This window comes from Ostrinia nubilalis, chromosome 19 (assembly GCF_963855985.1).
Source record: "Ostrinia nubilalis chromosome 19, ilOstNubi1.1, whole genome shotgun sequence".
Classification (NCBI taxonomy): domain Eukaryota; kingdom Metazoa; phylum Arthropoda; class Insecta; order Lepidoptera; family Crambidae; genus Ostrinia; species Ostrinia nubilalis.
This window is the reverse complement of record NC_087106.1, coordinates 1,251,689-1,264,715: the sequence shown is the minus strand read 5'-3', so window position 1 is coordinate 1,264,715 and position 13,027 is coordinate 1,251,689. Positions and strand designations below refer to the sequence as shown.

General features: G+C 34.4%; 1 protein-coding gene and 1 long non-coding RNA gene across 2 annotated transcripts; both read right to left on the bottom strand.

Moving 5' to 3' along the window:
* Positions 1-1,022: 1,022 nt before the first annotated feature.
* Positions 1,023-11,493, bottom strand: LOC135081024 (uncharacterized). Its single transcript, XR_010259100.1, has 2 exons — positions 10,240-11,493; positions 1,023-4,166 (listed from the first exon to the last, which is right to left on the bottom strand). It is a non-coding gene; the product is annotated as an uncharacterized LOC135081024 (long non-coding RNA).
* On the bottom strand, positions 7,554-9,995 carry LOC135081023 (putative nuclease HARBI1). The gene is made up of 5 exons (XM_063975747.1): positions 8,802-9,995; positions 8,450-8,731; positions 7,908-8,295; positions 7,694-7,827; positions 7,554-7,604 (listed from the first exon to the last, which is right to left on the bottom strand). The coding sequence occupies exons 1-4, from the start codon at positions 9,054-9,056 to the stop codon at positions 7,697-7,699; spliced, it is 1,056 nt and encodes a 351-aa protein (XP_063831817.1). The 5' UTR covers positions 9,057-9,995; the 3' UTR covers positions 7,554-7,604; positions 7,694-7,696.
* Positions 11,494-13,027: the final 1,534 nt, after the last annotated feature.

Genomic DNA, 13,027 nt, shown 5'->3' with positions numbered 1-13,027 from the left:
CGTCCCTGAGGCCACCAGTCGGCTTCGATAGGTCTCCATGACTAAAAAAAGAATTCTATTATTATTGTTTTTTTGCTGTTAGATTCAATGCAATTACCTTTCCATGAAATCAACCATGGTCCCAAACTGAGAATAGCTGGTTTTCATTTTGCAAAAATGAGCACGCACGGCGGCAAAAACGTAGACGTAGCCTGGGTCAAACAGCGAAGCAATAAATTCAGTGTCCAGTAATTTAGCAAAGGTCGTCAGTAAGGCAAGCAGATCCAGTCCAGAAACGTAAACAAGTCGTCGAAAATATCCAAAATCTCTTGAAAAACTCGCGGAGAAGCACATTCACGAAAACTCAAAAGCAACGGAATGACCAAAGAGTAAAATAATTATACCAATGGAAAAGAGAGCCCTCTCGCAGACTTTTTTGATATCCTATTTGATTCGCTAACGCCATCTATTATCATGTACTTGAACTACCACGGACTGCAGGCGCTACATATAGGTAGGTATCTATAGGACTAAAATAGAAAGACACAGGTCTTGACGCGACATTTATGAATGAGTTACATTGAGTACTGACGGCTTGATGTTTCGGCTGCTATGCTGCAGCCGATAATGTACATAATGTAACTCAATCATAAATGTCACGTTAAGACCCGTGTCTTTCTATTTTAGTTTAAATGGAACGTGAAAGTTTAAAATCTATAGGACTGTCAGTTAAATATCTATAGGTGACTTTTAATTGAGTGCATTTTTAGTTTAGTGTTCTACTATGAATATAAATTTTACAATGAAACCAACACTGAAATTACTAAAAATAATTAGCTGTTCCATACATTTTGCTATAACAGCACTTGGAACTTTTTATGAAATAGCTGATATTTTTGTCGGTGCCTTGTATTGTTGGTGCCTTAGTAAAATTTATTCTCATTCAAGCGTGGAACACAAAATATGCGCACTCTAAAAAGTCAACCCGTATAATGGTTTAATGATATTAGTATGGGAGTAGAACAATAAATGATAAAACAAAATAATTTTATGACTATTTATTTTTTAAGCAGTACTTGTGTTTTTCATAATATGATTTTGCAGCAACTTTTGTTTCATCATCCCCTTCATACGACACTTTCCCTGATAAAATTCGATTAATTTCTCTACACCAACTATTAATTAATATGTTTAAGGAAGTCTTTATAAAATAATCTGTTAATACATCTTTATGTATAGGGCAATTACAGGGAAAAATATTTAGGGTTTTTGTCATCCATAATATTTTTGATTTTAAATTTTTCTTAGGAACATTTTTACTTAATATTGAGATTGTATTTTCTTGTATTTCATAGAAATAACTTACTACCTCGTTGGAGGGATATGTCAACCACTTCTTCATTTTATTATATTCTTTGTTTTTTATGAATTCATTTATCTTTATTTTCTTCTTTGCATAATAGTTTTGATTTGCATATGACACAGCCTTTTACAATATTTTTCAAACATTTTGTTATGACCCAACCGCAGACATAATTTCTCTGGCCCCTATCAGGCTGTATTTCTTTTTCTGTTAACATTTCTTCATTAATTTCAATTTCTTCAGGAATATCTTTTACACTACTTTCTGAATTTTCTTTTAAAAGAAATCAAATGTTTGCAGACATTTGTTTTCATCCTTCTCACAATTTGCATTAATAGCATGGGGCGAGTTATAATTATTTAAAAGAAGGGCTTTAAATGCACCTTCAAATGCTACAACATTAGGGGAATTATTTACGGATATTCCCGAAAAAAATTTCTATAGGGTCTTGGTTAAAGTGCCGCGTCAACATACAGTCAAAACTATATTTTTTTAATAAAATATTCCATACGACTTCAAAGCCCTCAATAGTTTTGACAAAGTTATTGGTACTTGGTACTGTGGTTTCTACTAATCAAACTTTATCACCAGTTTTTTTCTTTGCTATGAATTTAACTGATTTAAGAAGCTGTTTAGCTTTTATCCAGAGCCGATGATGGGGTGATGATTTTCTTACGCAGGATGCGTTATACATTTTACCATTGGGTATATGAAATGTGTTACTATTTAATTAATCAAATAGTTTATCTATAGTTAAAACAAAATTAATCAAATTGCGACACTCATCGTTTATTATACCTCTAGCTGTCAAATGTTCCGCCACAACCGCAACACTATGGCTGAATATTTGAGCTGCTGTCTTAACACGCATTTTTTTAATTTTGTCAATATTTATATGTTCCTCGGATATTTTATTCAATAAACGAAGTTCCCCAAATGTTTTGTCGGCTTCGTAAATTTCTTGAAAATATTTCCATTTAACAATTTTTTCTTTATTCCCATCGTCCATATCAAAATAAATCATGTCTTTAGTTAATAAATTATTTCTAAGCCCTTTCAACAAGTGGGGAACATCATATAAAGGTACGATCTTTTTACAATTTATTTCATAGAAGTCGTGTCGCCATTATTTTCCTTTCTTTAACATCTTATTTTTTGTTTCTTGTATAAGTAGTGAAATAGCTCCTAAATTAATAGTACTTTGATAGCATACTGAGCATAAAATAATTAAACCAGTGGCTTGTACTTTTTTTATTACGTTTTCTATTACATTTTTTAAATCAAATTTAGTGAGGCTGTTAGTGAAGTAATAAGCCACTGGTTACTTAAAATTGGATTTGATTCCCTTAACCATAAACACTAAGACATGGTTGGCAATCAGGTTTTCCTTACCGATGTTTACAAACCCTTTCAATCTGTCATTGGCCATATCGTAATTTATTTGTGGAGTCAAAGACATTTCGTCAAAAATTAATGTGCAAAGACGGTCTTCAATACACATTTCTTGAACTGTTATTTGCAGTTTTTCAAAGACCTTTTCATTCAGACCGGGTTCTAACTTCATTTTTGCTAAAATTCCTTGAAGCGTTTTCTTTGATGGTAATATAAACTCGTGCTCCAGTGTAGAATAGCACTTTGGGCTTCTTTTAAACAGCGAGAGTGACAAAATTTTTTCCTCCAAAGTGAATCGCCGTCCACTAGGTCGTTTGTGGCTTTGGCTGGATTGCATATGTGTAAATAATTTGGCAGAAGGTGTCATATTTTTGGTGACCTTCTGGAACGCCAAGTTCATGCTCATTTTAGTAGCACACACTAGTCTACTTTTAAAAGTTGTGCTGTTACATACTTACTGTAGTAAGTTACATCCAAGATGCTGAAACATACTGAAATTAACGACTGGTCCGTCACATGTGACACTGACGATTTTGACGCCAGCGTCTTTACATTTTTGCAAGCATGTTTGTACAAGAGAAGCTTTTTGTTCCCCGCTTAAACTAGTTATCAAGAAATAGGCTACTGGCAATTTCCATTTTCCGTTTATACAATTAACTAAAAAAACAAGAGACTGGTTTGCTACTTCCAAGGAATCGCTTTCATTTTCAATGCCAATATTTACACGGCCATGGTATTTCTGGGATTTAGAATCCCAACATAGTGATTTCCTTATGGACATTTCGTCTAATATCAAAGCACACACCAATGGGATTTCACTACACTCTACTTTGGCTTTCAGGGCATCGAATGCTTCTTTGCAAAATCTAGGTTCTGCATCCACATTCTGGTACCATTTACACAATGTTCGTGGATGCGGTAAACACGAATCATATTGAGAGCGCACAAAATCGTAAGCTCTTGGTGATAAAAAATGTAACGTTAAAGCGAATTTTCTAATTTCCTCACTGTAACATCTCTCTGTAGGCAAGCCTTTGCAATTAGATATTTGTCTCAAAAGGAAATCTTTGGGTCCCGCAAGTGATGAATTTCTTTGAGTGCTTTATTCTGTAACAATAATAATAATGTAAATGTTATGATAATATTTAAATTTTTGATGAACTTCCTGAGTGCTTCATTCTGTAACAATAATGTAAATGTTATGATATTTAAATTTTCTGGCCTAGCATGTGACAGACATGTATTAGTTATGTAAGGTAAACCACATCATTATCATCTATGGGCTTATTTTTTTTACAAACAAAGCAATTTTAAACTTCTTAATATTAAAACGCAAATACATATAACTTACTAAACCAGTATTTTGTTGGCTGCACACAGGATAATCAGCATTATTTGACGTTGAAGGTTGCGGATCGTCTGAAGAATGATGCTGAAATTATAAATTATACAGAAACATTAATAAAATAATGATACACGAGTTACTAAAATAACATTTTTATTGTACATACATACTTATATCTAGACATAACATATCGACACCTTCAGGTTCAATTGTCGTATAAACCATTTTGGCCAAATCGAGTTATATATACCATTTTAATCAGAATTTTTTTCTCTATCGAGCTGTATATTCGAATCATTGAAATTCGCTAAAAAAATGTTTATACGCCCCAAAAAACTATAGCGTAAAAGATAAATAAATACCTTATAAACAGTGTAAAAACCGAACGCTTGTTTTTGGTATTTTTGCTAAGATGTATCAACCATACATTTTTTTAAGCCAGGACGTAAAACTCTCTCGTAATTGAAAATGGTTTTTACGCCTAAAGACATGGCGTTTTATGTCCAGATTCAACGTCGTAAGTCCACGTATTCAATATGGTAATTATCTGTTTCATATTCATATTTATTTATTTATTGCATCACATATGTATGTATGTACAGTAAGTAAGTTTTTCTTATTTATAAAGTTAAAGAAAGTTGATTGTTTCTACTTTTGAAGATAATAACTAGATATATAAGGTTGCTTTCCAGGTCCAGTACATCCGTGAATAGTAATGATGACCGGGTCATGAAATCGAAACTCTATTTAGTCCGTCAGACAGAGAATTAGAAAATTTAGACTCATACTTTAATTTTTTCCCATAATCGAAGAATTACTGTATTATATTGAGTTGAAATGTCGCGCGACGTCACTTTTGAGTAAAAATTTTACTCAAACGTGACGTATCGCGCCATTTCAATTCGATGTAGCACTGATATTATTAAATTATGAAAGAAAATAAAAAAATATGAGTCTCATATTTTCTAATTATCTGTTTGACGGACTAAATGTGATGAATTCAAGACTTTTAAACAAAGAAAATAAGCCATAGTGTGCTCATTTTATACCCTTTTGAGATGCTCTGTAATAGTTTATTACTTTACAAGTACTCCAACTTTTAATTGTTGCCAGTAGTGGTTACTTTTAGCTGTAATTTAAATTTGGGTTTCTTGTAAAGATACAAATTCCTTAGAGAAATTCTCAAAAAATTACAAATCCTTCTCCTGAGCATACTGGGGCTCTTCTCTTCATGCAAAATGTATCATAACCAAACGAAATCAGAATCAGAGAACCAGGAAAGCTGTCTTACGGTCTTATTCATAATAAAATGCTAATATAGGTTTAAAACCTACATTAGCTAAAACGTTTGATAGGCTTAAAACACTCTTATAAACCTCTGATAAAAAACGTTATTCATAATCGTTTATAAACCTTTGATAGCTAAAACAGAGTTTAATATTTTCTTTCCACAGACTATACAAAAAGAATGAACGAAAACAGCTTTTTTGGTGATTTAACTTGATGGACCATGTAAAATCATAGACAAATCGCAGAAAAAAAAAACAAAAAATTGGCAGCTGTGACGTTTTACTTACTGACATTGACATTTGGCACGAAAATTTAATAAAGTTTTCGGTTTTTTCGATCAACTCCCAAGTTTTATCAAACTTTTATAAAACTTGGGATTGTATGTTCTGGATTCTGTACCTCTTACCCTGTACTCTGCAATAAGCTCTTACGACGACCCGGCTAGTTACATCGGATACTAATTATGTCCATGACGAAGGAGAACAGACCGCCTAAAAGGCAACGATCAGAAAACTGGTTGGAGGAAGATAAGGTAGTACTTATTTTTAGCCTGATAAAGTGCCTACTAATTTTTGTAGCATGGTTTTATTTATGTTTGACGCCTAGTGTTTGCTTTTCAGTATTTGCTGAAAGAGTTGGTGAAAGAAAGAGTAAATGCAATCGAAAATAAAAATACAGACACTAACACGAATAAACGGAAGGTTGCGGCTTGGGCTGATTTACAAACAACGTTGGTACATCTTTTGATTTCTGCCTTCAATATAAAATTTTGCCTTTACCTGTAATTCAAAATCCTGTCATTTCTTTTTCAGGTTTAATTCAATGTGCGCTGGTATGAACCGCTCCATTACCCAGTTAAAATCGCAATGGAGCCTCATAAAAATCAGTGCGAAGAAAGACAAGACCATTGCTAGGCAGGCTCAAATTAAAACTGGCGGTGGTCCACCATTATCAGTGCCTGACGATAGGGCTGATGATATAGCATCTTGGTTACCCAATGAATTTGTAGTCGATGTTAACAGATTTGACTCGGACTCAAATAAAAGTGAATTAATTAACATTCAAGAGGAGGAATCAACTCAAAATACGCAAGATCAGGAATTGATAAATAATGAAGAAATCCAATATGAATTGGTGGTACTTGATGAAGAAATAGAAGATACACATGCTTGTACTACTAGAGGCATATTGGAAGATAAAGAAAATAAAAAAGTAGAGGCAAAAGAAAATAAAGCAAAACCTAATTTTAAAGCACCAGCAATCAAAAAAAAAAGGAAACTGTTAAACAAAGAAGGCTTAATTGATTTAAGCAAAGTTAGGATTTCCGAAATTGCAGAAACAGAATCAAAATGCCGGATTGAACTGCATGAAGTTCAAATGGAAAACGAACGGAAGAAAGGGAGAAACTTGGATCTTGAGCATCAATTATTACAGGAAAAACTTAAATATTACACTCACATTAATAAAGAATAATAAGTCTTTTGATGTTAAAGTTTTTCAAGTACTAACAGATTCTAAATAATAAGTTAGTTCCTCCCTTACTTCTGTTTGTTTTTAATTTGTATTTTATGCAGTTCCAATCCGCATTTTGATTGTGTTTCTGCAATATATTTAGACGGCTATGAATATGTTTACTAGTCATAACTTAATAAGAGTTTGAGATTACTATTAACTAGCTGTTGCCCACGACTCCGCCTGCGTAGACTACTATTTCTGTAACCTACAGGATCTGTGCATTTTTCCAGGATAAAAAGAAGCCTATATGTTATTCGAGACTATATAATCTATCTGTTTTAGCAATTTATTTGTTTATAAGAATTGAACTGTGATTTTTAGTAAGTAAGTTTAATAATTGTACTTAAATTAGTAATATAAAGTAAATACACATATGCCTAGTCACAAACATTCGCCTTTATAATAATAGTGTAAATTATGGTTATTTTGTTTTAAATGTAGAAGGTTGATAACCTCCGAATAGAAACGTTTATACTTAAGCAATTTCTTTGTTTTAAAGAATTGAACTGTGATTTTTAATAAGTAAGTTTGTTGAAACTAATTGTACTTAAATTAGTGATATAAAGTAATTTGTTTTGAATTTTTGCAGAATAATTGCTTTTTTAAAGAGAACTACAGGTTTTGTTTTTGTGATAGTAACAAATTGGACTGAAAATTGAAATACAGGTATTTTTCAATCAAATATTCTTTTTATTTTCATTAAGATGCCAGGAACAGTATCTGAAAAATTAAAATACAACATTTTCATGAACTCAAATGACATTACATAAAAGTAAATCGTTGGAATTTATCAAAATGTATTTTAGTACCATTCAAAAATGTTGATTTATAAAATTTTGTAGTATCAACTGCGACCTACGCCTCAACAATGAAGGTCGGTTGTCGTGAACACTGTTCTCCGTCGAAAGTTGCGGAGTTACAGGGACCTGCTCCATATGTTGTTCTGAAAAATATTATGAATTTGTCAACATTTTGTCATAAAGATTTGTATTCCTTATGTACAGTCAAATTGATAACATTTACCTAACAATGTGTCATTCATATCAATGGCTATATTATGTAATACAGCCAATGCTATGATCACAGCTTTTCCATTTTGGAGGCTTACTGGTAAGCCATGGAGTAGGCATTGGAACCGCTGCTTCCACACCCCAAAACACCTTTCAACAGTGTTCCTAGTTGAGATGTGAGCATTATTGTATGCTTCTTCTTCTGGACGACTAGGCCTTAAAATAGGTGTAAATAGATATGGCAGAAGAGGGTAGCCCGAATCGCCAATAAGGCGTCCTCTAAACTGCCTATCCTCAAATCGTTGTTTTATATTGCTCTCCATAAAAATTCGACTGTCATGTGTACTGCCTCGCCATCTAGCCACTATATCCATTATTTTGAGGTCAGCATCACAGACAACCTAAAATAAAAAAAACAGTATCCTGTAGGTAATCCATCCAATAATATAGTGTTGAATGTTGCTAAAATTTAGATCATACAAAGTAAAAATTATAGACATTATTAAAACAAATCTTTCTCTGTTGTAAACTGTATAAAATCAAAATATATTTTACCTGAACATTCAGGGAATAATAGCCTTTTCTATTAATATAGTACTGGGCCATGTCACCTCCGGTTTTTTTAATTTTAATGTGGGTGCAATCTATGGCTCCTATCACCCCAGGAAAATTTTTAATTGCTCTAAATTTGGCACTAATTCTTTCCTGCTCTCCTATAGTGATAGGCATTTTGATGAAGGAATTTGCCTTATTCGCGATTGCATGCGCGACTCTGGCGCATATCCGGCTCACTGTCGGCTGACTTAGGCCATGGAGGTCACCAGCATCATCTTGTACCTGAAAATGTATGAAAATAATTATAGCAGCCACGACAAAGGGATAAAATAAAACACTTTTTTGTGCTTACCTCACGACGTCCCCAACATCTTATGGCCACTAAAACTTGCAGTTCAGGACACGTGCCACCACCTCTAGCGCTCTGAACCAGATCATCTTCCACCAAATCTATGATGGTGCGCACTGTGTCCTTATTGAACCTATATTTTATTTTAAAATTTAGGTCCCGCAAATCGAATGGGTTGCTTCGTTGGCGGTAGAGCTTTCTACGTCGCGCTGGGTCGGCATTATTGGCTAAATGCACAATTGCATTTATAGCATTCATTTTCACAAGCAAGGATCACAGCAAGGATATTTTGAATAAATAAACCAACGAAGTGACATTCATATGAAATGACATTTATAAAAGTTAGGTTAAAATAGGTTTATTAGAGCTTTAAACAAGGCCCGAGCTCTCGATAACTTATCACACAGTTATAAGAGGATTTTAGCGCTAAATGACGATTATGAATAACAATTTTTATCAAACGTTTTATAAACCTCTAATAAGCATTTGATAAAATGTGAAAAATGATTATGAATAAGACCGTTAATGTTTTGCTGTAATTGTATTTTTTTGTTCAAAATTTATGGTGATTAGTTTTGTTTAGAATTATTAGAAATATTATTTGTTTTGCCATAATTTTCCTGCAAAATGTAAAAAAAATGTTATTTTTCGTATGCAAGCAAATTTATTATTTCTACCTCAACCAAATATAGTTTTTACACTGTTAAATATCTTTGTGCAAATTCTCTAAACAACAAAAGCCTGGAAATAGTAAACAATACATTATTTACATACATAGTTTTAATAATACATTTGAATAAATCACTTTATCAATGGGTATATAAACCAAAAAAAATACATCTAATGGTCTTTAAGCCATCAATTTCAGTCTCGTGTTTACAAAAAATTCAAATACGACGTAAAGAGTTATTTTTAGGTCAAATATAATGGGTCGTATAAACCACCGAGTGCCTTTTTCAACGACGTAACTCCAAGCTAACTTTAAAACTACTGAAGATGCCCATTTTTTAAATATTTAGACTTTTTCATCGCAAAAATTGAAAAATGTTTTCTCTTGGACATTTTTTTATAACTTCTCAAATAAAAAAGTTACGAATTTTTTATTAAAAAAAAAATCGTTTTTTGGCTCTCCTGAAAAGTAGGGTTTTGGTTTATACGACAATTGAACCTGAAGGTATCGATATGTATGTATAAGTGATGAATTTTCATGGGTGTACTGGGCTCATAATATCATACTATAGTATGTTTATAAGATGTTTTTACTTTAATTTTGACGGTTATCAAAAATAATTTAATTTACAAAATATATATCAGTTATCTAGCACCCATAATACAACATTCATAAGCTTACTTTAGGATTAGATGGCACTGTGAATCATCCAAGAAAATTTATTATGTACAAAAGCAAAAAGTAATAGCGTTGGTTCAAAAACAAACTTACTTTCAAAATAAGAGATGGCACTGCATCATCCTTCAGTCTTCAAATATCGAGTGTTCTATTAAATGAACTTTCATCAAAATGTAAAGAACAAAAAATGTTAACATCTTTAGTATTCGTTTTTATGTTTTCTTTTCCAATAGCTTCCAGCCAAACTAGTTTTCTGTTTTCGGTTCTAGGTAGCCTGAATACAAAAAAATGTATTTTAATTAAGTTCGTGGCAATAAATGTTAGGGCATGAATAATAAAGATGGTTTTGATCGTCTATTATTTTTTGTTTCAACATTTCACGAGTGTTTGGTTCACTCACATAAACACGTCTCTTTACTTCACTCCACATGAAAAAGTCCATCGGAGTTAGGTCGGGTGAGCGCGGGGGCCAGGCGACGGGGCCGCCGCGGCCGATCCACTGGCTCCCGAACTCCTGCGTCAGGTACTCGCGCACCGCGCTGTGGTAGTGAGGCGGAGCACCGTCCTGCTGAAACCACAACTCCCGCAGGTTAGCCAGCGGAATGTCGTCCAGTATGCTGGTCACCATAGTGCGCACTAAATCTAAATAGGTTTGCCCTGTTAGGCGCCCCTCAATAAAATACGGTCCCACAATGTGGCCGTTTAGTACGCCAGCCCAGACATTGACACTGAACCGATGCTGGTAAGACTGTTGCCGGGTCAATTTGGGGTTACGGTATGACCACCAGTGTTCGTTGTGTTGGTTGAACAGGCCAATCCTTGTAAATAAACATTCATCGGTAAAAAGAACGTTGGCACCCTGGTGGTCTAATACCCATTGACAAAAAGTCATACGAGGCTGTCGGTCCACTCTTGTAAGTTCTTGTACTTTCCGGTAGTGGTATGGATGCATTCCGGCCGAGTTCACAATCTTCCAGGCACAATACTGACTAATTCCGAAGTGGCGTGCAGCGTCATTCGTGCTTCGTCGTGGTTCCTCTTCGAAATACGCCAAAACTGCTTCGTGAAGCTCTTCAGAGTAACCAGGCCTCCCACGGCCTTGAGCATGCGATGGCGTATAAAACGAGCCATAGTCTAGCAGCCTTTGATAAGCACCCTGCATCGTGCTGAAGTGTGGCTGTCGGGCATCTGGGTACAGCTCCCGGTACAGTCGCAAAGCTGCATTAACATTTTCTCCGGCCAAGAATATAGCACGTATCATTAGCACGTATTCACGTGAGGTGAATTGGTAAGACATAACGTAATAATTGCACGACACTATTGGCTTGATACAATGTAAACGAGACAGTTCACGAACGATCGCGCGCGCGCAACTGACCGCGGCGGCCGCGGCCGACGGCCGGGCGAGCGAGAGGGCGGCGCGGGGCCGCTGGCGGGTGATAATGGCCGCACAACAAACGTACACCGCCGCCTTTCGGAAGCGTCGGGCCGGCAACGTCGCATCTCTCTCCATAGTAACGGGCGGCCTTGCGTTGAGCGTAAATACTAAATAGTGCTAGCGACGCGTGTGTCCAAATATTACCAATTTTGGGATGAAATTTTGAGTAGCTTTATTTAACTTTTTTTTTTGCATAAATAGGATCAGTATCAATAACTCATTACCCAGAATTTTTTTTTTCGGTGATAAAAAAGTAGTGGTGTATAGGCATTTTGTATTAGTTTTTGTATAACTCCTGAACAAAAACAAAGGGTAATATTTTGGTGTTATACATAGATTTCGAATATAAAAAATTGTATAATTTAACTAATTAAGACATGACAAAAAAACTGAGGTATGTCTCGTTTCTGTCGGGTCTGGGTTTTTTTTTGTATGGGGCGTGACTGTTCTTCTTTATAGATCTTAATAAACTTATTTACCTAAACTAATAACTATAAAATTATTGTTATAGTATTCTACTCATCAACATTTATTAATCATTACAGGTACCCTACCCAAACCTTACAAAGATCCAGCTCCGGCACAGAATAAGTAATAGGACCAGGTTCTGGGCACACTTAAGAAATAGACAATAATGGGATTAAAACAAAATATATGTGTGACAATTTATTTAATAAATACTTATAAAACATTAAACAATATTTTGAATTTCAATTAAAACATAGTAGGTACCTAATAGTTTTAATTTTCTATTAATAGGTATGATACATGATTGGTAACTAATTAAAATTTTTATTCAAATTGCTGAGAGTTTCAATGGCTGGCTGCTCATGGTTTCATATATTATCATCTGGCTACTCGGGTTTCCTCTGTAAAAGAAAAAGTAATGTTAAATACTAATTTAACTTGCCATCCTAACAATCAATATGAAAGGGCATAACATTTCAGTTTGTCTAGAGAATGCATAGGTACTTAAATAATAAACATTAAATGATTACAATCACCATACCTTTGACTGTTCTTTTTCTGTCCTGTTAGGTCCAAAAAAGTGAGGCTAAGGCCTCAGCCTCGCGGAAGCGGCAGGATCTTATCAAGTCAAGTCATAATCAAGTCATCGGATATAGTGACGTCATCGTCCCCGCGCCGGGCGGTCAGTGAACTTTTTTAGTAATTTGGCCATAAATTCGTCAATTTTTGTCGTAGAATTAAAATTTTTGGACTGTGTATTAAGGATTTCTTAGCCCTATAAATCTGCATTCACAGCTAAAAATCGAAATTATCCTCATTGCCTCTTAACGGCACCTCTTTTACCGTGTCCGGACTCGGAAAATGACCACGTAGAATGTGACAGTTTCAATTTTGGGATAAATAAACTAAAAAGATAAAAGTTTTTTTTTGGCGGTACTGGCTACTTGGGCCGTCTGAAAAAAAGTGTTATAACCT